At 47.9% G+C, this 25828-nt stretch overlaps 2 protein-coding genes and 1 pseudogene across 3 annotated transcripts in view; 2 read left to right on the top strand and 1 right to left on the bottom strand.

Annotated features, from left to right (window-relative positions):
- The first annotated feature begins 2059 nt into the window (after positions 1-2059).
- Positions 2060-8345, top strand: LOC311593535 (large ribosomal subunit protein eL27-like; annotated as a pseudogene). The gene is made up of 2 exons (XR_014783605.1): positions 2060-6002; positions 7297-8345. The product of XR_014783605.1 is annotated as a large ribosomal subunit protein eL27-like (transcript).
- Positions 8346-11638: 3293 nt separating this feature from the next.
- LOC311593534 (cystatin-F-like) lies at positions 11639-21651 on the bottom strand. Its single transcript, XM_084774901.1, has 4 exons — positions 19742-21651; positions 13983-14155; positions 12423-12539; positions 11639-11771 (listed from the first exon to the last, which is right to left on the bottom strand). Exons 1-4 carry the CDS (start codon positions 19932-19934, stop codon positions 11694-11696), a joined length of 561 nt encoding a protein of 186 aa, XP_084631027.1. The 5' UTR covers positions 19935-21651; the 3' UTR covers positions 11639-11693.
- A 3018-nt stretch (positions 21652-24669) lies between these two features.
- Positions 24670-25828, top strand: part of LOC311593531 (kinesin-like protein KIF3B) — a 37175-nt gene continuing 36016 nt past the window's right edge. Inside the window, exon 1 of the mRNA XM_084774891.1 lies at positions 24670-24763. The gene's annotated coding sequence lies outside the window, so the exon portion shown is untranslated. The remainder of the gene's footprint in view (positions 24764-25828) is intronic.

Below are 25828 nucleotides of genomic sequence, written 5' to 3'. Positions count from 1 at the left end.
TCTGGGAACTAGGGTGGAACTTTTGAAGTTAGTATTAACGAGACCTGGGAGAGGTGAGCAAGGCTGGACAAGCGAACAAGCATCTTGTATTTTATAATTTTACAGTTTCTCAAAGGAACAGGAAGGAGAGCCTACTATAAAGGTCCTCTGAAAGACTCCACCCAGCAGAGGATCAAGGCGGATACTGAGACTCACAGTTCAGGGTGGAGCCCAGGGAGTCTTATGGAAGAAGTGAGAGACAGGGCCTGGAGGGGACAGAGGCTGCGCTTTGAAACCAGCATCCCAGAGATCATTCCCCATGTAACAGCACTTGGTTACTGCTGCCTCCCAATCCTACCCCAGGATCTCATTCCGTCACAGGTCAAATGCTTCCACAAGGTCAAGTTTCTCCCTTTAAAGCCATCACTGTATTAAAATTTACACGTATTGAAGTCATGGCTCCCACTAGTTCGAGCCTGGAGGGTTTTTACCAGTGGACTGCTCACCTCAGCTCCTGAAGTATGTCTGACTCATTGTTAACACCGTCTGGTGCTTGCTTCATGATTCCTAAAATTTTGCTACTTGGGCCTGTCTTTACCTAAAGGAAACTCCCTTTGGAAATTTTTATCAAATGTCTGTTGTATAAACACTTGAAGATCTAGTAGTCAACATCTGATCTTAAGCCAAAGGACACATTTTGACATTGCTGGAGGAATCCTTTCAGAAAAGATAACAGTTCAGGCGGGGATTACTGCACTCCAAGAGGACGAACGCGTAATTTTTCACACAGTTCGTTAAGAGTAAGTGGCATCCTCTCTCTTCATGCTTCCTGGCCCGGCACGCGGACTTTACGGGCGCGTTTGCATCACGGCCCGGCACACAGATCTGAGGGGACTTGGACTGCGACTTCGGCAGAAGGCTCTGTGGGGGCAGGGCCGGACCCTTCACCGTTCGCCCGCGGCTGTTGGCCGGGACCGTGGGTGGAGCCCCATCTCTGCCAATCTCTCGGAAGGGACGGGGGCTGTAGTGAAGCTCCGGCATTAGGATGTACGTCATTTCCGCGCGGCAGGGGGCGGCCCGTGGACACAAGCTTATCAGTGCTGCCTGAGGCTGTGGAGTTCCTGAGCGGTCACAGGATGAGTGAGGCATACAGGCTACATCCACCCCAAGGGCGAAAAACCCTCTTTATTAACCTCACTTTGACCGAGGAGCGGGATTTGGACCGCCCGGAGGCATCAGCGGGGCCAGGTCTCGCGCGCGCCCGGGTTGTCCACCCTCACGCTTATGAGGGCTTTCCTGTCCTTCCTCCCAATTCAGCCGCCACCGCCTTTTGCTTTTCCTTAATTCCACGCCTCTTCTAGACTTGTGCTTGCCAGCTCCTCTGATACTCTTGGGACAGCCACCCGGCCACCGTCCTGCCTTGCGTCTTTCGGGTTCCCTGCTTTTCAGTTTTCCTTGAAGAGAAGTCAGAAAAGATGGGGGGGGGTCTCCTTCCTGCTAAAATCCACCTTCTGCTGCCGCGCAGTCTGTAATTCTTACCGCCAAGTAGAGAACCGATGTGACAATGTTGGCATTTCTCCGCCCCCCCCCCGCCCCCTTGAGGCCCCCGCCCCCTTGAGAATTCGGTATTACAGGGTTTTTCTGCTAGGGACAGTAGTTACTGACGACTAGTAAATGTTTGACCCAAGTCTTTCAGAATGCTCTTCTAGCTAAAGTCTGAAGCATGTTCCTTAAACCCCACTTTTTCAACTTCGTGATGTGGATTTTATACTTTGAATTTCTAGATCAGCCTCAAAGTAGTGTAATTAACATATGATAGGTAATTGCATTTTTTTCTTTTTGAGACAGGGTTTTTATCTGTGTAGCCTTCGCTGTTCTGAACTCGCTTTGGCTTCGAACTCACAACAATCCACCTGCCTCTGCCTCCAGAGAGCTAGGATTAAAGGTGTGCGCCACCACGCCCAGCCCTTTCATGTTGGGTGTTCTGAAGCCAAATACGAAGTTGCATCAAGCAGGAAGGCCGTTTGAAAACCAACTTAGTCGCCCAGAGTCCATAGTAAATATCAGGGGTAAGTAAGCCAGGGACTGTGGAGTACGCATGACTGACTTTCAGGCTCCTGTTGCTCAGAGTGGGTGGGTTCTGTGAGAGCAGCTGCAGGGGTACACGGCTTCTGGGTGGGGGGCTCTGGGCTTGCATCTCAGCGGTGAATATCTCAAGGGAACAGCTCTCTCTTTTCTCTGATTTTTATTCTTTTTTGTTGTTCAAGAAATGATTTCTCTGAGTAGCCTTGGCTATTTTGGAACTCGTTCTGTACACCAGGCCTCAATCTCAATCTGCCTGCCTCTGCCTCCTGAGTGCTGGGATTAAAGGTGTGCACACACCTCCATGCCCAGCTACATGGGGTGATTTTGAGTTAATTTTTACACAACACTTTTTTTATACTCAGTATTGTGAGGAGGCAAAAGGCAAACGCAGACACTGACATTGAGCTCATTTATTTAGGTAGGTAGGTGTTACTTGATAGCACCCTAGCTCTTTGCTCACTTTGTTTTTGTTTTGCATAGGTGTTATTTTGAAGTGGAGTGGTTCTCAGTATTTCCACTGAACCCATTTATCTCAGGATGGGTTTACTGAGAACAAGAATTGGGCCTAATGTTAATGTGTTTGAGTGTAACAGCCAGGTGGGGAGGGGGAGGGGGCTGGAGAGGTGGCTCAGAGATTAAGAGCACTGGCTGTTGTTCCAAAGGTCCTGAGTTCAATTCCCAGCAACCATATGGTGGCTCACAGCCATCTATAATGAGACCTGGTATCCTCTTCTGGTGTGCATACAGAACACTGTATACAAAATAAATAAATATAAATCTTAAAAAAAAAAACAGCCAGGCGGTAGGCATCTTTTTGTCCATTTGGATAAGAACTAAAAGGACACAGTTACTGAGATGAGCAAACTTGGATTGGGGTGCGGATTTCTGAAAGGCAGCTTTGTAATGCTACAGCCCTGAGTCTGTTAGATTACCTGTGCAGTGACTGTGGGCATGGTGTCCTGTTCACCTGTGTTTTGTTTCTCAGCTGGCCAGGGCTGCTGCTGCACAGGTGTTTGATAAACTCTTACCCTGCTGCACCTGCTCTTTATCTCTCGAGACACAATGGCTGCTCATTTCTGCCATTGTTTCTTTGTAATATGGCTTGTGGAGTAAACGCTTTTCTTTTTCAGTAAAAGTAAATTCTTCATGGTAGAACTTCTGTTTCTCTTAGAAGATCTTGGCATTTGTTAGTAAGGTTCATCAGTTCTGGCAATGAGCCAAACACTTGGAACTTGGAACTTGGAACTTGTGCTGGCTGGTGGGTTTTGCTGTCTCAGTGAGTGCACCTGTTCTGCCTTCTCCCTTCTCCATACTGAGGATCTGTGTCCTGGGTGACATTTCTGGTGTGGACCCAAGGGAACCTCTCTGCTTTTGTTCTTGTGGACGTGAGGCACAGTTGTCACCCAGGCACTTGCTGTAGCTTTGTCTGGAGGGAGGGTGTCCTGGGGGAGACTGGCAGCTGCGGTGGAGAGCAACCACTGATCACCATATTTCATTTTCTCTGTTTTCAAGTGGACCACTTTAAAAAATATTTTTAGCAATTATGCTTTTCACTAACATTGACAATTTGTAGCAGCAGCAGTGCAGAGATTCTCTCTCTCTCTCTCTCTCTCTCTCTCTCTCTCTCTCTCTCTTTCATTCGTTCATTGCAGAGATTCTTTCTAGACAGTGAGTTTTGGGTTGTTCACAAATAGGAGTCCAAGATAAACTGAGAGTTTTTTTGTATCCTCTGTCAAAGATTCTCAAAATGGTTTCAGTTTTGCATGTTTATTTGTTATTATTCTTTGATAATTGCAAACATACATATAACATATTTTGGTCATTTCCATCCTCCCCTACCCTCCTTGACTCCCTCTGAATGCCTTGCTTTTTTCTAACAAGCCTATTTTCACATCTTTGTGTTTGCGTATTTCTTTCTTTATTTAAGTGGCCCCCTAGGCTTAGGTAGGGTTGCTCACCAGAGTACAGGCGGGGGGTTATGTACTGGAGCCTGGACAGCATAACAGGCTGCTTCACTGAAGAAAACTGCTCTTCTCCCTCAGCAACAGCTAGTTGCAGTATCTCCCCAGGGAGTTACTCACGAACCCTCCTAGTCCTTGATGACATGTTGACAGGTACCTTCTTATGTAGGTGACAAAGCTTCTGAGTTCATGAGTGCAGCTGCCATGTTTCCGTGCACAAGACAGCATTCCATAGCATTTTTTGTCATCCTGTTCCCTCTTCTGGGATGCTTCCTGAGCCTTGAAGTGTGCATGAGGGCTGAGCACGCAGCAGTCGGCTATGCTCAGTAATTTGACCAGTTGAGAATCTCTGCATTGGCCACCATCCACTGCAAAGAAAAGCTCCGATCAAGGCTGAGGGCAGCACTAATCTAGGTGTACAAACATATATTTAGAGGCAGCTTGACACCGTTTCTATTTAGCAAATCAGCAGTAGGTTCCCTTTTAGCGTCTATGAGTAGCAGCTCCCCAGCCTTGGGCTTATGACCAGAGCAAACTATTTTTAAGATCTGTTTTAGGCTTACAATACTGGAACAAAAAGAGATTTTATCATAATGGGTGTTGGGCTCAGCACACAGGTTTACCCTCTCCGCTGTTGTCACCTTTGACCAGAGTTGGGCTATTATTCCCACTGTCTGTTTTAATTAGGGATCAGTCTTGGCGTTGTATACGCTGTGGATTTGGACAAATTTGTAATGCCATCATAGAGGCTATTTTCACTGTCCTAAAATTCACCTATGTTCTCCTTCCCTCTCTTTAACTCTTGGCTACTAGTGACTTAAATTCCTTTTTTTTTTAAATTTTTTTATTAGTGACAAATTTCTACATTGTTTGCCCCTTTCAGAACATTTTAGCATTAGAATCATGTAGTCTCTTCAGTTTGCCTCTGGTATCTATGTTTGTGAGATACCAGTCTGCAGTTTCTCTTAATGTCTTCAATTAGAGTAATGCGGAAGTTGTAGTTATTAGAATGAGTTAAGAAGTCTTGTTTTGGCTTCTGTCTTCTGAAGCACATTTTAGAGATTTGGCTGTAATTTTTTAGGGTACAATTCACCCGTGAGCCAACTCTTCGGTGAGTGCTGCTTACTGTCTGGCAATATTGTTAATTATTTACTCCGTGTCTTTAACATACATAGGTCTGTTCATACTGTCTTTCTCTTTGTTCAGCTTTGGCCAGTTGTATCCTTCAAGAAACTCTAGAGTCAGCCCCAGAGTTTTGTTACTTTAAATGCTTTTGGATATAGGCTTTTTCTGGGTAGCCTTGGCTGTCCTGGTGGAACTCGCTCTAGACTAGTGTGGCTTTGAACTCAAAGAGCCCCAGGCCTGCCTTTGCCTCCTTAGTGCTGGGATTAAAGGTGTGTGCCACCCCCACCCCACCCCCACCCCCTGGCTTGATAATTTGAATTTTAAGGATTAAAATTTTTCCCTAACATCATTTTTCCATCAACTTTAGAACTGTTATTTTCTTTTGGCGGTTAAAATATAAACAAGCGCTTTATTTTGGGTGCCACCTGCTTGCTGTCGAAATGGGCAAATTTGTGAAACCCGGGAAAGTGGTGCTGGTCCTGGCTGGACGCTACTCCAGACGCAAAGCCATCATCGTGAAGAACATCAATGATGGCGCCTCAGACGGCCCTGACAGCTATGCCCTGGTGGCTGGAATTAGACTGCTATCCCAGAAAAGTGACAGCTGCCATGGGCAAGAAGAAAATCGCCAAGAGGTCAAAGATCAAGTCCTTTGTGAAAGTTTATAACTACAGTCACCTCATGCCCACCAGGCACTCTGTGGATGTCCCCTTGGACAAGACTGTTGTCAACAAGGATGTCTTTAGAGACCCAGCCCTGAAACGCAAGGCCAGGTGGGAAGCCAAGGTCAAGTTTGAAGAATGATATAAGACAGAGAAGAACAAATGGTTTTTCCAGAAGCTTTGCTCTTAGGTATGTTTTCATGCCAAGTATTCATCTTTTTGTTTAGCACTGTTCATAGGTCCCTCAGGGGCAAAGCTAGGAAATGCAAGCATATGCTTACATCTACATTTATTTGTCGTACTTACTTAAATTGAAAAGCTGTAATTAGCTTATGCAGATTACCTCCAGTGTAACTAAACTGTGAGGCACCTGGGTCCCCTTATCCTGTATGTGTTTTCTTTGTTTTTTGAGACAGGATTTCACTAATTGCCTAGATTTGATGAGAACTCACTTTCTACCAGCCTCTGCCTCTCAAGTGCTGGGGTGACAGGTGCGTGCCACCATGCATAGACATGTTTACTATTTAATCAGTTCCTCAAATAAATAAACCATGCTAGAGCCATTGCCCCAATCTGAGGAGACTCCGGCCTGGTTCTAAATTCTACACAGGGTTGCTCCTTTCCAGTGTCTTTCTTCATTGCCAGAAATTATGGATGTCTCTCCGTGGGATTTCTCTGCTTAAACTCTTTATGACCACCACAAGGCTACACCTGCTTGTGGCTGTACTCAGAGGTGCCCAGCTCAGCACTCTGTGCAGGGGGATGCCCACAGGGACTGCAGGCCAAGCTTCGGGGAAGATATTTAGAGGTAATATCAGTAGGATGCTGACTTAATCTTCCTAGTCCCTCTGTGAGTGTTAAAGGCTTTTAAAACTCCGTTATTTGCCTCTTGCACTCCTTGAGTAGTTTAAACCCAGTTAGTAGACTTGTGGCTTCCTGTGGTTAGGCTGTGCTGGTTTTGACCCAAGTGTTCTGGTAGGCAAGATGATTCTCAAGTTGACTTTAGAGTGTTGTGAGCTCTTGGAATATGTCTTGAATTTTTCTGCAGTTAGCTAAGCCATTGCTGTCCCCGTGCAGGCTTGGCCTTCGTGGTCTGGTCTGCGTAGGAGTGGGGGGGGGGCATGATTCTGCTCCTACCTGCAGCACCTCCCTGTTCCTAGGATGGGGGCCATGATTCTGCTCCTACCCTGCAGCACCTCCCTGTTCCTAGGATGGGGGCCATGATTCTGCTCCTACCTGCAGCACCTCCCTGTTCCTAGGATGCTGGGCCATGATTCTGCTCCTACCTGCAGCACCTCCCTGTTCCTAGGATGGGGGCATGATTCTGCTCCTACCTGTAGCACCTCCCTGTTCCTAGGATGGGGGGCCATGATTCTGCTCCTACCTGTAGCACCTCCCTGTTCCTAGGATGCTGGGCTACTCTTAGATGGTTTGAAGTTGTGTGATCAGAAGCTAAGCTCTCCTCCCTGGTACTTCCCTTCCAGCTGTTCAGTCAGGAGACAGTGATGAAGTTTGTGCCACGGTACAGCCTGGTCCTGAAGCAGTGACAGCGGTGCCTTCCGGAGAAGCCTGCACGATCCTGACGGACTGGTGGCCACCTATGTGAGTGAGGCACATGAACATGGTGGACACCTGTACCTGGATCCTCCAGGGCTCCCTTCATCTGCAGGCTCAGCCTCCAGTCTAGTTAGCCAGCCCAGCAGCCACTCCGCTGCATGCTGGGAATCCTCACACTCAGCCACCATAGGTCTGAAAGGAGCCGTGGCCACAGCTCTGTCCTTGTGCTCCTGTTAGTCCTTGGAAATGTGAGAGTAGCTGCTGCCACCTGGAGACGGTATGGCCCCCAAGGTACCCCTCACCTGGACTTGATGTCACTTTTAGAGGAAAAATTCTGTCTGCTGTGGAGAAGACAATTCATGGGAAGCCATCTTCTCTTTAAAAAGTATGCTAAATACAAGAATTCTCTAGGACTTGGAAATTTTCATATACTTGTCACAGGGCTCAGGGTTTGATTTTTTTTTTAGAGCAGATAGCTGTATAAGGATCTTTCTGTTGCCACTGGCTCTGACTGCTACCTTCAGTGTCTTCATCCTAAAGTGGGGTCACGCTATTGGGGGTGTCGTGCAAGTGCCAGTGCAGGTGTGTTGAGGCTGCTGGCAGGGGTCATGCAAGCTGAAACTTGTTCCCAGGGGCCATGTGATATGTGTGAGCAGACCTGGATTCCTGGGATTCCTCCACGGTAACGGGGTGCCTTCCCTCTACCAGCCCCTTTTCATGCCAGAGGGTGTCCTATTTCAGACTCCTGTCTCAGTGGCCAAGAGGATTTCATTGGGCTTCTTCCTGTGACTACCTTGTCCACTGGAGTCGGGTGACCCAGCAAGTCTGTATCTGCACAGGGTGCTTTAGGCCTACAGATGTGAGCAGTGACCTGTTAATGTAATGTGTGCTAATGTAATAAGCTCAGAATTGGTTATTTCTTGGCAAGTATGTTTATACACTGGCCTTAATTTTGATAATAATAAAAAATAATATTAAATACACTTTTCTGGTAGTTACTCCTTGTGATGAAATGGCCCAGGGATTTCTTCTCTAATTATTGTATTTTTCTGCTTTAATTACTTAACAGTGTCAGCGTGACATGGTAAGGGTATTGTTTTAGGGCTAAACAGCCATTCAGTTTAGAAGTGAATCTAGGGGACCTCTCAGGGCACCCAGGGTTCTCAAGTGGCATCTCCCAGTTTTGATTCATCCCAGATACATTGTTGGTGGCCTTCTCTACTGTTTGTATCATGTGCTATTGGCACCTTCCCCCCCCACCCCCAGGTATGAGAATGCTGAAGATTGTGTTTCTGGAAGTGTTTGAAGAAACTTGGCAGAAACAATAGTTTGAATAGTTAATGATGTAAAAATTGAAAAAGAGGTAAATGAGGTAAATGAAGACCGGTGGCTGGCCCCTCTCCTCCCCACACTGCTCATGTTCAGTTAGAGAAGCAGCTGGAGTTGGAATGGTCTTTCCTAATCTTGTGTCACTTCCTTGGGACTGGCTTTGTGGAAATACAGCAACAGTAGATTTCTGGTCAGATGGACTTCAGACCAGTGAATGCAACCCATGTTTCATCAGCTAAACAACTGTCAGTACTGCTATGGAACTTTATAGGAAAGAAAATTGAGCAGTCTTCTAAACAGTTTTAATAACAGTTTTAAGCTCCATTCATCAGGTGTGCATGAGTAGCTAGCAGTGCAAATGCGTCTGTAAGAACTCTGCATGTCTTGGTCCTATAAATTGACTCAGTGTTTTGAGAAGAGAGTTTTGCTTTTAGGGCTAAATTCTCACTAGTGAAATTATTTAATTTTTATTTAATTTTATTTTTTTTACATTTCTAGCAAAGGACTCTTGATTTTGACTGAGCTGTTGCTTTCAGCCCCCAAGTGTCATTTCCTGTGTTTATATGGTGACTTGGCATGGTGAAGTGCTAAAGGGGGTTGTCTTAAATATGTGGCATGCTTTTCTTGTAAACATAAAGAGAATGTTCTTTAATATGACTTACTGATATGCTTATAAGATTAACCAAGTAATTAATAATTTATCTTGATATTGTTTCAAAACTGTTAAGAGCCAGTTTTTGCTTGACAGTATAATGAAATACCTTTTGAGATTTGTATGGGCAGCACCCTCACAGAGTGGTTATGTGTAATTTTGAGAGTTTTTCACATAGACTGTCTTACCTATTTTTTTATTTATTTATTTTTTTTGAGACGTGGTCTTGTTGTGTTGTACAGGCCTGCCTCGGATACCTGATACCTGGGCTCAAGCCATTCTTTTACTCCAGCTCCTGGGTAGCTAGAACTATCTATATTGTGTCCAGCTTGCATATGCTGACTTAGTGATGTAGAGATGAGTGGCCTGTGTGGATGGTGACTGCTTAGTGTCACGGCCAGTAAATGATGGAGTCCTTGTTGTAATAAATGAGAAATGTTCTGTAAGGCTGGACAGGAGGCAAGTGGCTTTCTCAAGGCTTTTGAGGCAGCGGCTGTTGCAGTTTGCAAGTCACAGGGCTGGGCCATGACCTTGGTGGCACAGCAGAGTCTTTTAAAATGCCTGAGAGGGTATACGGTGGCCTGGGTAACAGTGGTGTGAGGAGTTCTCATGGGCAGTGGAGAGAGTGATGTTTTATGGGACAGTGACTGTGGCCAGCTTACGTGCCAGCTGCAAGGGTTGCTAACCTGAACAGAAGCAGATATCTGAAACATGCAGTAATGGAGGTGGCACTGTGTACCTGCCTGGTGAGGATATGTGCAGTGGTGTGGCTGGAGGAAGCTCTAGAACGTCAGAGTTGAGCTCTGTAAAGTTCTGGATGGCTAAGGGAGACAGGTAGGCCAGAACTTGATGCTCTCTCATTGATACATAGGAAGCCAGGACATGGGACCCTTCACATACTGCTTTGTCATGGACATCACACAGCTGCCTCCTAAGGGCTCCGGCTCTACACCCCGTGACTCTCTACTTGCTTATGATGGGGTCTAGGGCCTTTCTCAAAAATTGGCTTTAGTTGCTTCACAAGTTGCCAAGTGAAGTTGGTGTCTTGTGACATTGCTGCCATCACTGTCCCTGAATTAAAATAGTCAGGACAAAAATTAAAGGGAATTTGAAGATGCCAAGGGAGATCACTGTGCTGTCCTGGAGAGACATGTACATTGGGTACAGATCTGTTTTCCTTACTTGTTATCAGGTCTGTAATGCTTTCACGTACCCACATCTTTCTGCTTTGCAGTCATAATTTGAGGAGAGCCCAGAGAAGAAGTCCAGTGAGTGGCCCCTCTGTCCACTATGGGGCTCTTTGGTACTCACGGTTCCCTCAGGATGAAGGCTCTGAGACCTGGCGGCAGCCCATTCTGGGTTTACCCTCTGCTCCACCCCATGCATCTTCCATTGCTGTCTTTCCCAAGTTCCCAGTGCTCTGAAGCCCTTGGTTGCCGCTTCATTCTTCCACCCCTACACGCCCTACACGCCCTCCATCCCCCACCCCTGCACCCCCCTCACAGTCTGTCTATCCCTCCCACAGCCCTTCATCCAGGCTCCAGCTGTGCTGTGTCTCACAGTGGGTGGCTTTGAGAGGTGTGACCCTACCCTGTGTTGAGCCTGCTCCCTGTGCGCTGAGCACTCCTAAACTATTAGCCTACGTGGCAGCAGAGAACTTGGGTGCAGGTACTGTCCCTTCAGAAGTGCTTCCAGAGTTTTCTCTGTTCTCTGTGGGTGCTGCTACCCTGTTGATGCCAAGGTCTGGGCCAGTCGCTTAGGTCTTCAGCACACTTACGCTTACAGCTTATCACTACATGAAGCCTTAGGTTTTATGGAAACAAACTAAATTTACCAGGTCACCCACTTTCCTGGCTTCCAATAAAGGGTGGCACACACGGTATTGCTTTTAGATGATCAGCTTTTTACTTAACGATAAGCCATCCCCGTCAGTAGTGGTCTCAACAGATGTTAAGAATAGACAAGAGATGGATACAGAATCTGCTCATGCAGTCAGGCGTCAAGAAGCCTCCCACACGACCGACCACCTTATTGACTGTATCTGCTTTGCTCTGCCCTGCTCTAGCAATGCCATCAAAGGATGCTCTCTGTGCCCACATCCTGAATCTAGGCGTGCAGCACCAGAAGAATTAATTTTAGAAGAAAGTGTGAAGACAGTTAATCTGGCCAGGAGGGCAGCGTATTCTCCTGTCCCAGCCACCTCATGACCCGTTCCGCTTCTGCCTGGTCACTGGTAAGAGGGCCCTGAGGATCTGAGACGGCCAGGCTGGGGTGGAAAGTAAGGAGTAGGGAGCATGTGAGTATATATTTATCACAGCCGAGGTCTTGCTGAGGAGGCAGAAGTCAGTGGCAGTGGAGAACAGGCACCTCGAAACTTTGGAGCCAGGGAACAACCCAGACCTCAGAGTAGCAGTGTAGAATCTGAAACAAAAAAGGGCTCAGCTTAGGACCGCAGCTGCCGAAGAGACCCTGCCACCCAGGACAGCTCTCTTAGTATTGCTTGTGTGTGCCAGGCCACTGGGAGCTGTGTGAAAGTGTTCACATGCACGTGGATTCTTCCCTTACCCATCACCAGTGTTTATTTTGAAAATCTTCAAACCTACTAAAAGTTGGAATGATTCAAGAGTATGCACTTATCATATATAGTAAGGACATGTTAAAGTTTCCATGTTAAAACTTCTTCTCTGTAGAGAGATCATATGTAGTAATATAGCACATGTCATATTTTATAACATGCTCTAGATATGTACGTGGTGTATATGATTTCTGAATCATTTGAAAGCTTTTCCTGCTGGAGTCTCCTTATCCCAAATTCACAGCATTGTCGGCAAAGAGGCCTCAGGAAGTGAAAGTCGGGGGGTGGGGGGGTAGTAGGTCATGTGAGCAGTGGGAGGGTACCTCCTTTCACCCCTTGAGAGGGTACCTGCCCCCTGCTGTCATGTGTTCATGGCCGGCAGGGAACATCTCTGTGGGTGTAAGGTTGGAAGTATGTGGCAGTGCAGGGACTGCAGCCCTGAAAGGTGAGCTGGGTGCTGAGAGCCAGGACTCAGTAGACAGGTGCTTCTGCCTCACCTGCTTCAAGGCAGGGTTGGTTTGGAAGTCACAGTTGTCCAGATGAGGATGCTCTGTCTTTCTGCATGTGGTTCTGCCGATTTCCACCTCCAGCATGTATTTCAGGCCTTTGACGACCTGAGGAAACCAAAGGCCCAGGAACTAGATTACTTGGCATAAGATGCAAGGGACTCACTGCGTTCCTGGGTGGAGAGCAGGCCTTACAGCAGGTAAGGGAGTGCTGAGAAGCTGGGCACTGCGGAGGCAGCTGCGATGAGCAAAGCTGGACTTCTCTCTTCCTTGCCTGCTGGTTGTGCCTCATAGTTCCTTTTACGTAGCTGTTGTTGTTGTTGTTGTTTGTTTTTTGTTTTTTTGCCCAGAACTTTGCATTCTGGAGAAATATCAGGTTGGGGTTGCCACAGCCACAGGTAAAGACGACGCCAGCCGTCTCCCTCTTATCTGTCATCACGTCAACCTACCAGACAGCCCCCTGTAACCCTCAGAGCTGTTTAAATGGATGTTAAGCTTGCTGACGTCTGTATTGCTTGTTGGCGTACATGGTATCTGCTGGCTTTTCCACTCATATGGGAACGGATTTATTTTGAATTTCAAAATAGCCCTTCTCTACTTGGACACAGCCATGATTTAGTTCTTTTTCCTTTAGTTTGTGGTTTCTATAGAGTTGGAAAGTTCCTCAATTTTTAGTGCAGTATTAACCAAATAGCATGTATAGAGAGATAATGCTCATCCCCCTCAGGGGGGACCTTGGACACTCAGGCCCATATATCTGACTGTCTGAGGCTGGTCTTTAGAGTGCTGATAGTGCCACATACCAGAGTGTGCCTGAAGCATCCTTTCTCAAATAACATTACACTATTAAAGAGTTTATAGTCACCAAAAGACTATAGAAGCCACCCTGGCCCTGTGGTCCAGAACAAACGTCAGTTCAGTAAAGCTGTCATCCTCCATAGCCCTTTCCCTCTAGGCTCCAGCAAACATTGTACATCTTCTGAAACCAACGTCACGTGTTAGCAGAGTGCTGTGTATGTTAACACGTGTTCTTGACGGGACACGAGACTGGCTTTACCCTCTGGGGTCCCCTGGGAAGGAAAGTTCTGAGTGGATATAATCAATTACCAAGAAGTCTGGCTTTGGATGGTGACACTTGAGCAGGCTGGAGGAAGAGCGGGTTTGTAGGTGTGAGAAGGGAGTGGGTCCAGTTCTAGGAGGAAAATGAATGGATCCGGTGGAAAATAGTGCAGTAGCTTTGTAGACTGTGGATGAGGGATAATGACAGCATATGACCCAGACCCTGGACCCTGGCAGGGCAGCTCTGATTGGTGCTGATGTGCCCTCTCTGTCAGCCTCAGCACACCAATTCCTTACTGTCACTGATGGGCTCTGGCCAGAGGTTCGGTGGTTTTACTAAGAAAAAGTCCCAGGCTGTCATGCTCAGCTTTGGGTGGCACTGGTCTGGGCTATGGCACAACTCCTTCTGCTCCAGTGTTGTAGGCAATGGGTTGTGTGGCCCAGCTCCCCAGCACTGTTATGAAGTGTCAGCTATTGGTCCTAGCTCCGTACCTGTACCAGGGCTTTGCTGACATGGGACTCCTTGAACAAGAAGATGTCATTTGTGCAGTTGTTGAACTTTTCCACACTGTGCCTGGCTGCGTTGAGTACTCCTGGGTTATTGGTCTTTATTGTTTGGGGGAATCCTGGCTTCACAATGGAGTTCAAGTCTTTGGAACAAAAATCTGAAGAAACAAAAGAACCAGACAAAAACACTGATGTCAGTGGAATACTGACTGGGATATTGGGTCATGCCTCTTCCCCTGGTGGTACCCAGTTCTCTGAGCTGTGTGGCCCTAGCCTCTCCTCCACCTTCACCTGTGTGCCTACCGCCTGCTCACCCCACCACCTGAGTGTGTGCATCCTCATTATGCCTTGGCATTGAGAAGAGATGCCATGGGCCGTATAGTAGTATAGTTCCTGTCACCCAGTGCCTGCCTACATGGCCTTTTTTAGAACCCAAGTCCATGTCTGCTCAGGCACACCTTAAACACCGCCAGTGACTGCCACTCTTGTTCAGGGCTCCTGAGGAACTGGTACACAGATCTTCCCCTTCCTGCTGTGTGACTGTTAGCCCTTGAGTTTTGGGTCCAGGGCCTGGTATGCTGTGGGTGTGAGAGGGTGATCAGGTGGTTTCTATCTAGACCTGTTTTTTCTGTACCGAGGAGTCCATATTTGTGTATAAATAATGGGGAAACAGTCTAAGGGACTTGGAGTTAACTGATACTGAAGACCCCACCTCACTGGAGACCCTGATCCAGTCACTTCCTTGCTCGGCTCCTTCATAGGACCAATTCCTAGTGTCCCAGAGGCCAGAGTGGAGTGGGAGTTGTAGTTTTTTTCAAAAACTCAGTTATGTAACTATGGTTTTTATATTGTTTTTTGGTTTTGTTTTGTTTTGTTTTTACTATGTTTTGTTTTAATCCCAGGTGTGGGATACGGAGCTACTTTAGATTGTTCACAGCAGCTGACTGTTTGCCTTGTGTGGCCTCTGAGAGGGGTGTGATCTTTACCAGTTGCAGATAATTTAATATTGAGGACTCCAGAGAAGGAATAAATGCCAGAGCCCAGAGAGGGATGGGGACGCTCCAAGGAAGAAGGCTGCTGCTGCTCCCCTCTGCTGCGCCTGGTTGCTGCGTTGCTGTGGCTTGACAGGAAGTTGGGGTTATCCTGACTACAAAGACTGGGCTTGCCCCAAGGCACCTGATCAGCAGGAAGTAGCCTAAAGAGAACTATGCCCTCTCTCCCCGCTAACCTTTCTCTCCTACCTGGTGTTGGGGTGTTAGAAGGAATTGGGGTAGATTATGGAGGTAGAGTTGATAAGAACCCCAATAAAATAGATAAAAACAAATGCTAACACAAAGGTGGCTAAAGTGAGAAGGGCAGGGCTCGGCCAGGTGTATGTATTTGGTCCCTTGGCTGTGGACTCTGGACTTTAGTATTAGGAAAACATAAGAACCAGTGAACCAGTTGGCTCCCTACAGTGGCTTGTAGTTCTTAATATCTTGAATTTGGGTTTCTCTTATTTTTAACTTTTTCTTCAGTGGCCAGGGATGAGCTGCATATGGGGAAAAATTAAAATAAAGGCAATGTTATAGAGAGTTTTGGGTGACTGATCAGGCAGCACACTGTCTCTGTCATTTTCTCATTTTGGAAACTGCTAACCTGCACTTCCTGTCTACTCTGGTAATTCCTTCTCAAGTCTCTGATGGGGTTGAAGACCAGATAGTTTAGTTTTACAATTAAGCTTAGTTGTTTAGGGGTTAAGATGTTTTTAGGGCTGGTGCGATGACTCAGTGTAAAGGTGCTAGCTGCTGAGCCTGATGACCTATGTTTGACCCTGGTGGCAGGAGAGAACGAACTCTCGCGCTGTTCTCTCACCTCCATAGTCATCCACATGTGCCCATGCATGTAAATAACTAAGTGGGGTAAAATTAAATGCAGTGAAAATGAAAAGCCCCAGGCTAGCGGGGGATGGGATAGTCTTTTATAGTGCGCTGATGACTATCCAGACTGCACAGGAAGATGCAGTGCTGGCTGCTGTGGCTGGGTTCTTATTTCAAATGTAGATCCCAAGTTTCCTTTGGGGACAAGATGCTCCCATATCCCAGTGATTGAGTAGATGGTCATGGAGGCCCAATGGAAGTGGAGGGAGAAATAGCTTTTACTTCATCTGGGGGTTGGGAACTAATACAGTAGGTAGAAGACACCTCAGAACCAGAAGGCAGGAAGGTTTGGGTCCCACTGGAAGGCTTCTGTGAGAGCTTGTGGGGAAGGTCTTAGGATCTGGGGCCAGGGAAGGAGTAAGGCTTTATATTAAACATGACCTTTAAAGCAGGCTGTCTGTCCCTGTGGCCTCTAGAATCGTGATACCCAGGGTTGGGTGCTTAGGCCTGTTGGCACATCTGCACAGTGTTCCAGCACAGGAGCCTGTAACACCAGATATGAGAGGTGGAGGTGGCTCAGGCCAGGAGGGAGGCCTTCCTTGCATGGCAGTCATGTAGCAGACACCCTCAGCGGAAGCAGTAGAGAAGGTTGCTCTCATTGCTTAATCATTGCTTACCGGAGCCGGCATGAGGGGAACCAGGACAACAGGACAAGCATCATCCAAAGTCCACTGCAGGCCACTACAGGTGTCATGTAGGCCAAGGAAAAGTTATGGTCATTGGGACACAGGATTTCGGGGCATCCCATCTTCTCTTAGTAGAGGGTGCCATCAGTGCCTGACTAAGCAGGGTCTCTCCTGTCAGAGGGCTCCCACGCTAGAGCCACAAGATCCAGTTACAGACGATAGTTGCTTCCAGGCTTGCTAAGCAGGGCCTAGGCATGCTGCTGGTGCTTTTGTCCAGTAGGACTCTGAGACTTGGTCTGGTCTGTAGATCTCTTCAATCTGGTGTCCTCTGGACTGTTCCAGCACGCACTCCAGCCCTTTATGATATGTTCCCACAGAAGAAGCAGAGGATTCTGAGGACTAGAAAAGTAATGGGGCAAATTCCAGGCCCTGTCCAGCTTCAGGTGAGGCCCCTCACTGCCACCAGAAAAGTCCCTGAAGTCTGTCTCTTTGCCATGAGCTCTACAGGTTCTGAGGCCCTGAGCTGTGAGGGTGGGTGGGCTTCGTTGAGGCAGAATTGTCTCCTCATATGCAGATGCTGATACTTCCAGGATTAACTCTGTCTTGACCAACTGGGACACACCCAGTCTTAGAATCCCAGTTGATCTCATCAGCTGTGCTGGCTTTGGCAAGCTGCTTAACCCTTCCGAGTATCCATGTCCCATCTGTAAATGGGGATGATGATGACACTGACCTCTCATGGTAAGAATAAATGAACCAGTTCATATGGACCAGGAGTGTCAGTGTTATCCAGCACCCTAGCAGGTACAATATGGCCACAGCAAGGCTCTCTGAGGACAAACCTCTTCATTAGAAATCTTCACACATAGGCTAGGCCACTCAGGCCTAGACCTAACCTGCACCAGCTTCTAGAGCCTTCTGTGGGAATCCATTATACCCAGGCCTAGTTATGCTCCTAGCCCTTGCTATGTAAGCAGGTGGTTGTAGTGCTGCAGGTTTCTTGCCTAAGCAAACAAGCCTCCTCTGCAAGTCCTACTGGAGTATGGCAGTGGGGTGAAGCAGAGGGTAACTGCCAGCAGGGGATCTTTGTTGAGAAAGAAGACTTCCCATTCTCACAAACAGCAAAGAGACAGAGGCAAAGAATGTGGCAATTTCCTAAATTCTGAAGACTGGGGATACTGCTCTGACCCTGCATGTAGGGATGGGCAGTTTAACTCCTAGGCAGAGTGAAGCCAGGTGCTCAGATCAGACATATTCAGTATCCCTGTAGGGAAGGTGGTTTTGTGCGTGTGTGTGTGTGTGTGTGTGTGTGTGTGTGTGTGTGTGTACACCATCGGGCCCAGGTTCCCAGCTGTTTGAATCCTGAGAAAGGACCCTGTGAATACCTCATCTTGCAGCTGTGGCCCTTACTGGAAGCATCAGCAAGGGTGGTACCCCAGTGCCTAGAGGTGGGATCCATTAGCACAGCAGAGCAAGGGCCTGACCATAGACTTGCAAGCAAGGGTCATCACTGTTGGGAGCACCCAGGCCTCCAAGCACTTTGTGGGTGTCATCACTGAGCCACTTCACTAAGACAGCAACAGTTATTGGCCTTTTCAAAAGCAGGCTGAAGGAAGTTCAAGAACCGTCAGCTAAACTGGGTGGTGGTGGTGCACGCCTTTAATCCCAGCACTCAGGAGGCAGAGGCAGGCCAAGGCGTACAAGGCCAGCCTGGTCTACAAAGTAAGTTCCAGGACACCTAGGGCTACACAGAGATACCCTGTCTTTAGCCCTCCCCCCCCCCCCCCCCCCCGCAAAAATCACCTGGTGGGAGGTTCCTGTGTTCTCAGGTTTCTGTGTGAAGGTGAAGGTGGTGCTCACTGGGTCTGGGCAGAGAGGCCTGAAGGAGGTGGCCCAGAGAAGCTGCTGAGGACAGGAGGAGTAGGGAGCACGCCTCTCAGCCCGCACACTAGCAGGAAGGTAACATGGTAGAGACAGGGAACTGGCGGTCCCCCAGAGGCTGTCTGATGGCATTAACTATCACGCAGTGAATGTTCTCACTGTGTTCAGTTAGGCCCCAGAGAAGACAAGAACTACATCTTCAAAACACTGAGTACAAAAAAATGAAACCCCAAGGCTGGGAAGACAGCCAGCAACCAGTGCTCTCCCCTGATCTCTCACAGAGGCTACGAGGGCTTTGCGGCATGAACACCCAGCTTCTGCCTAAGGTTTTCTCTGGACAACCGGGACAAAGGGACAGGAGGGAGGCCAGGAAGGGCCTCCTAGCAAGCACTAGTGCTCTCAGGGAGCAGAACAGTGGGAGGCAGGGTCTGTGGCCTGACTTAGGCTCGGTGCTGCCTCTCTTCTCTTACCAGTTAACTGCTTGTTGCTAACCACCCCCTGAGCTGCTGTGGCCCGTCCCTCTATCAGAGCAGAAGCTGCCCTCTCTGTGTCTTTGTCTTTTCTCCATAGCGCCCAATCACAGCATCCTCATCAGGTCTTGGATTCTGAGGCTGTGCCCTCCTCTGACGCTACTGCTCACTTCTTGGTATCTGGTTTTCTGTGAAGGGAGATCCCATGTCCGTGGTGTCTTTTGGGTATTATTTTCTTTCACTGTGCCTTCCTGAACACCCTGCCTTGGTAACCTGTGACCAGACCCAGCTTGTTTAAAAGAGGAGGAGTGACAAAAGCCTTATGGCTAAATGTTGTCTTCATCTGGTCAGTTATCAGCTTTCTTGTTTGTTAGAAGCAAGGCCATCAAACTATGTGCTAAATCTGCTTGCTGGGGCAGACATCACCCAGCTCCCCGTAGGGAAACAGACATTCATGGCTGGTGGCTAGCAAGTCAGCTAACTTGGTTGTCTCGACTTTCCAACACAGGCCACCTCCACCCTCCACTGGCCACCAACATGCTGACTGTGGGAAGGATGAGTATCTTATTGGGGTCACAGGCAGGAAAGTAAAGCTGTCAGATATCGGCTGCTTGACTGAGACCCTTGAACAGCTATCCCCGTGGCTGCTGTCATGCGTAATCCCTGATGTCTGCTTTGCTTGGATGTAGCTGTTGCCAGGACTCAGAGCCCCTTGCCAGGGTTTTTTCCCCCAGAGCTCCAAGAGTGTCCTCGGGAAGATACAAGACTATCAGGCCAGGGCCCCCATCCTTCCACTACCACAAAACAGGACAGCACCCTGGGATGAGGCCAGATGACCCTTCTCTTACCTGGCGTGTGTGCCCCATGGATGTCGGAAGTTAGGCAGCAGAGGGCAAGCAGAAAAGCCAGCCACATGGTTGGGGGGTGAGGAGTAGCATGTAGTGGGCCAGGCTGACAGAACAGAAGTGCTTGGCAAGTAGAGCCCCAGGACCAGGGCATGGTGGGATAGCTCTGGTGGGGCGTGGTTTCTTGCTGAATCATTGTAACCAGAAGCACTTCATCTCCAGGACTTGGGGGTCACAAGAACAGCCATTTCCTTTGAAGAACTTTCCAAGCTGTGATCATTTGCAGGGGGAGGAAGAAGAGAAGTGAGACCCATGTACAAAGCACCCTCCCCCCTTCACAGGGGGAGAGACAGTTTTCTACCACTCACCACAGACAGGAGATGCTGATGTGAAGAATCCAGGGGACTTTCAGAAGACGAGTCACTTGACTCCTCTCTAAATGTACAGCCTCCCTCGCCCTCTCCATCCTAGCATTCTGAGTAGTCCTCCTCAAGAGACAAGCTGCCCCTGATGTGAGTGATTATCATCTGCAGGAAAGCTAGTCCCACTTTCCAAGGTTCCCAGGAAGGAGCATCAACACGTGGCTTTTGCACTCAAGCAGAAGGCCAGCACTGTGTGAGCCAAGTTACTGATCACAGCCTACAGTGGTCTCAAAGCCACCAAAGGAGAGGAAACTGTGTGGACAGAGGTCTTATTCTGGCCATGCTTCTATTTCCTGCCCAGCGCATGGTTTGGAGTGGGCACCTGTAACCAGCTACCTGAATCTGAATCTAGGCTTTGCTTCATAACACCTGCTGCCCTTACAGGAACATACTCTTGCGCCTCAGCTGCTTCTGGGAAACTGTGGTGACACATTGGAGCTTCTTTAGTATAAAGGCTCAGGGCAGGAGTAGAGCAATCTCTAGCTGGTTTCAGTGTGGGGGGGTATATTCACCTTTCAGAAATAGGCTAGAAACGTAGTGTGGAAGCATGCCTTGGTCTCGCTTGCCCCTGAGGAGACACATGGGCCTCCCAGGCTGCCTGACGTACAGATATAGTCAGATCCTGGGGGCTTGGGGAGATCTGCTCCAGGTGAATTCTGCTAGGTCCTACTGATTTCCAAACAGGGAAGACAGAGTCTGTGGGACATGGACAAGCTATGTAACCTGAGGTCCCAATAAGTTTCTGGGTGCTTTGAGGTTTATTGTTTGAATAGTTTGGAATTTTGTCCTGTGCATGGCAGGGTGTATTCAGTAAGTGGTGGTTGTTATGACATGGTCCTCGCCATCTGTCCTTGGGATCTTCAATTTTGACTGCTGGGGTGTGAGGCACAAGGTCTCCAATAATAATGGGACTTACTACTAGTGCTAGCTTTAGTTTCAAACATCTACTGAGGGGTTATATGTCAGACCATAGCCACCAAGAGTAGGAGAGGGCTGTTGTATTTCCAGTAGTAGGTAAAGCATCAGTGGTCTGGGTGGGAGCTGGCAGTAGATCAAACAAGCTTTATCCGTGGCTGCTTGATCCTTACATTTCTGGACACTGTGGTGACGTAAAAGGACAAAGTCGGGGATCTGAATTCCCAGCTCATGTGCGACATAAAGGGCGTAAAAGCTTCTGTGGAGACCTGGAGGAGAACCGCGTCTCCGGCAGCTACAAAGCTGAGATCGCGGAAAACCAAACGCAGGATCTCACTCGTTCTCCAGTTGTCTGGGTAGAAGCTGAAGTTCCAGCCTAGCTGGAAGCTTTTGAAGTGAGAACGTAGATTGCAAAAGAATGGTATCCTGTAGGTTGGGATGGAGGGTGTGAGAAGATTCCAGTGACGCAGGGGTAGTGAGCCCCCAAATTTGGATGGGCCTTTGTCAGTGAAAGAGGTGGTGTCTTCAGTGGGCCAACCCTGGATACTAAGCCTGAATTAAGGTCAGCTGTTGTGACGTCCTCGAGGTACTGTGCCTGGCATTAGGTCAGTGTGCAGACAGCCTCCCGTGTACTAAGCCTGCATTACGGCCAGGATGAGCCATAGTATCGATCTACACATGTGTATAGGTTGCAGTGTGCAAGTGGCCCTGTAGATACAGACCTCCTCCTCAGGTCAGATTGTGTCACAGGGTCTGACGTAGATAAAAGAATGAAGGTACCCATTGGTACTGGGATTTAAGTAGACCAGCCTGTAATTGTTCTTTGTTTACTGGGCCTTCTACTGGAGGCACTGTGCATATGGCTGCCTGAGTATTGACCCTAAACTGAAAAGCATACAGTTGGCCCCACAAGTTCCAGCCAGTACTCTGGTGGGTGGTCAGGCTCAGTTCTCTGGGGGCTGCTTACATGAGGACCCCGGGACAGGCCCAGTCTCCAGAGAACTGCTTGAACTCAGCACCCCACGGCACGCCCTTTACCAAAGGTGGTGTATCATGATGGTCATGGGGTGTCCTGGATACTGGGCCTAACATGGGCCTCCCAGGATAAGGTACTTGAATTCAGCAAGGAAGCAGATCCATAGGCACTGGGATCTGCACTGGGGGCAGATGTGGATAACTGCTCTGCCCTAGGAGCACTGTTTGCCGCGTGAGAGCAGCTTGAGGTAAACATGGAAGCTTCCTGGATCCTGACCCTACATTAGGCACCAGCCTGATTTTGGCCTCCTGGAGACTGACACTTCCATGACCATCATGATGGACCCCCTTTGGTAAAGGAGATTGCCTGGGGGGCTGTTTTTAAGCAGTTCCCTGGAGACTGGCCCTGTCCTGGGGTCCTCATGTAAGCAGCCCCCAGAGAACTGGGCCTATCCTAGGGTCATTGTGTGGGACATCCCTGAGCACTGGGAATGCCCTTGGGGTATCACTGTGAGCAGCCACTGTGGTACTAGTAGTTCTTGCACTTGGGACGGCAAAAGGGATGCCACATGGGTATGAATTTGACCCTGTCCAGCAACTTGAGGGGAGTCTCTACGGTGGACTAGGAACCCAGACCCCTGTGCAGCACACTTAGATGCCTCTGTGGTAGTCTAGGCATCCAGGTTATCATCCACCGCAGTGTAGACCTTCTGTGGTGGGTCAGTGGACCTTTTCAGGTCATGTTGCTTAGTTTCAACTACTGCACATTGTTTCCCTTTTAGTTTTGATTTCTCACATTGTCCTGAAGTGGTGGTGATGGTGGTGGTAGTGGTGGTGGTGGAGGAGGAGGAGGAGGAAGAGGAGGAGGAGATGGTGTCTTTGACAGAGCTTTCTTGCTCCATCCAGGTGAACAGGATGCTCCATCGGGAGTCAGGGTGCTGGAAACTCACAGTCATAGAGAACTTTCAGTGGCTCCACGTTCTTGTGTGGATTTGAAGAATAAAATTCATGGGGTACAGAGGGTGGGCTTTAGAAAGGAGTTTTATAACTGGGTGCTTAAGGGAAGAAAGGCAGCACTCCTAGATGGCAGGAGCACGGTTCAGGAAGTAGTACCATCAGGGAGCACCGTCAGGGAGCATCATCAGGCATCTTCCAGTCGGATGGCTTTGTAAAGCACCAGTAGCAGGAACTGGGGTGAGGCGTGGGAAAGTCACACAGCTGGTGTGCAGATGACAGGAAACCAGGACTTCCTCCTGGTCAAGGACAGAACTGCTGATAGGATCCCAGACCTTGAATGGAGAGGTTGGGTGTGGCAGTTGGGGTTCCCCTCAGTGGGCCCATCTAAGGGACTTTGAAAGTACATGGCCAAGGAGTGTTGGGGGTTGACCTGGGGCACTGTGTATTCAGGTACTGACTTCTGTGCCCTGAGATCTGGTTGCAGTCCAGAGGTGGGCATTGTAAAGATCATTGATCAGTGTTGGGTAAACTTTGCTTCCCAGTTATCTCTGGTTAATAAAGAAACTGAGAAGCCTATAGGTGGGTGAGAGAGGACAGTGAGGCTGGACTTCTGTTCCCAGGCAAGGGGTCTGAGGGACCATGAGGTAGGGAGAAGGAGCAAGAGGGAGAGGAAGGACATGGACTTGAGGGCTGACCTGGTGGAGCAGAAGCAGCCCAGGCAGGACCAATATGACAAGTAATTTGGCCAAGTAATGTGGCTTAGAAGTAGCCAGAATAGCATAGAAGGTTAGAACAGATGAATAATATCTGCCCAGCTCTAGTGCTTTAAAGCAAATAAAGCTTGTTGTATAAACCTAATAGGTCTCTGTGTCAATTATTTGGGAGCAAGAATGTGTGATTTAAAAAGCCACCCCCCCCAAATATACTATATTTCTACTAAGGGGTATCAAGCTGTCAGAAGCATCTGCCTTTACCTGTGCCAACCTGAGATTCTCCGTTGCTAGATTTGGGAGTTGCCAACTGTTTGAAAGCCTATACTCACAACTGTGTATACAGGTGGAAGCAGGCAACCTGATGAATTAAATAAATGAGTGTCCTCCTCCCTAAAAGAGATTAATTGCAGGACAATACAATGTTTGGTATTTCCTGCTAGATGCCATGCTTTCTCTCCTCCAGTGTAAATGCTGGCATGCTAAGTTCAAGTGCAGAAAAAAAAATCAGCATTTCCTAAGATTACAATCAACTGAGCCATAGATTTGTGTGGTCACTAGAAGATGGTAGAACTCCTAGTTTATCCTTTGTCTTTTCCATCATCAGGGAATCCCTTGATGGTCCCCCCTTCATTAGCCACCTCAAAGAAAGGAAGGGCTTTGTTCCAACTCCCTCCCCAGCCTGTTGGTGCTGCTATTATTGGGCAGTTGTATGTATCACGTCCAATTAGAGATGACTAATATTTATGGATACTTTAGAGTCTTAGATTATATAAAAACAGTAGTATTCACTTCTGCAGAGAGAGAAGTCACAAATAAAAGTGCCAAAAATAAGCAGCAAAGTTCCCTACTCTGTCAGACCCTAACTTTTTCGAACCTAACCTGGAGGCTAGTGGCATCATAACAACTGGACCCTAAATCCTAATGCTGCTTTCTGTCTCATCCCAAACAGGCAGGACCACGCTGGTGGAAAATTATTACTTCAGCATGTCGGGCTCCTGAATTCTACTTAAACATGACCCTCCAAAAATGGCCCGAGAGACCAGGTCAGATATCATCTGTTTAATTTTTTTCTTTTTAACCCAGCACTCAGCGAGGCAGAGGCAGACTGATCTTTGTGAGTTTGAGGCTCATCTGGTTTACAAAGCATAGCCAAAGCTGTACAGAGAAACCCTGCCTTAGTCCTCCCCCACGAAAATCTTTGAAAATGTCATATATCCATATAATGTTTTAACTACCTTTACAATATGCATACACACATATGACTGCGTCAGGGTTATAGTTCTCTCGGCTGTCTTTCTGTCCGTTGTGCCTGTCATTTATTCAGACGTTTATCTCGGGTATGGAAGCATCCCTGCGCTGTGCTCCTTGTCACAGCATGAAAGACAGGGCTCAGTTCTCCTCAATACCATGTGAAAACTCACAACCAAGCACTATGATAGATCAAGAGAGCAGCCTCCGTTCTGCTTTGACTCTTTCTGTACCTTGCATCTTGACTTCCCAGCCGCCAGCAGCACGGCACGTCAATTTCTGCTGTTTATGAATGTCTCAGGGTCAGGCATTGTGCCCGAGAAAAGGATGGGCTAGGGCACCTGCAAATATTCCACCTCCTAAATCATGAAAAGGATGCTTTTGCATCTGGAGAATTCTGTGACGACAAAGTTTTTTTTTTTCATCAGTGTGAATATAAGATCCAGAAACTTCTAATATCCTGGGTTGCTGATAAGAAAGCAAATGAGGTCTTTGAAGGAGGTTAGAGTGAAACTCTGCCATAGTCCTGTACCTGTTGACAGATGTCCTGGGGTGTGATGTTACCGTCTCACAGTGCCAGTGAAGGGGTACCTTCCTTCTCATAGCAATTTGGGTTTTAAAAAGCAATGAAATGGGAAGATGGAAAAATGGGGTGGGGTTCCAAAAGGGGACAGAAGAGGGTGAAACACGCGGTAATAAAAACATCATAAGGAATATATCATGAACCGTCTACCTCAAATTTTCTGCAATGCATAAATCATTATATAAACGCACATATATACTTTAAATGAAAAAAAAATCTTCATCTGAGCTGACAAAGCTCTTTGTAAGAATCATAGACCATGTAACAAAACCCCCAA

The sequence above is a fragment of the Acomys minous genome (genome assembly GCF_964271855.1).
Source record: "Acomys minous genome assembly, chromosome: 3".
Taxonomy (NCBI): domain Eukaryota; kingdom Metazoa; phylum Chordata; class Mammalia; order Rodentia; family Muridae; genus Acomys; species Acomys minous.
This window is presented reverse-complemented; position numbering and strand designations above follow the sequence as displayed.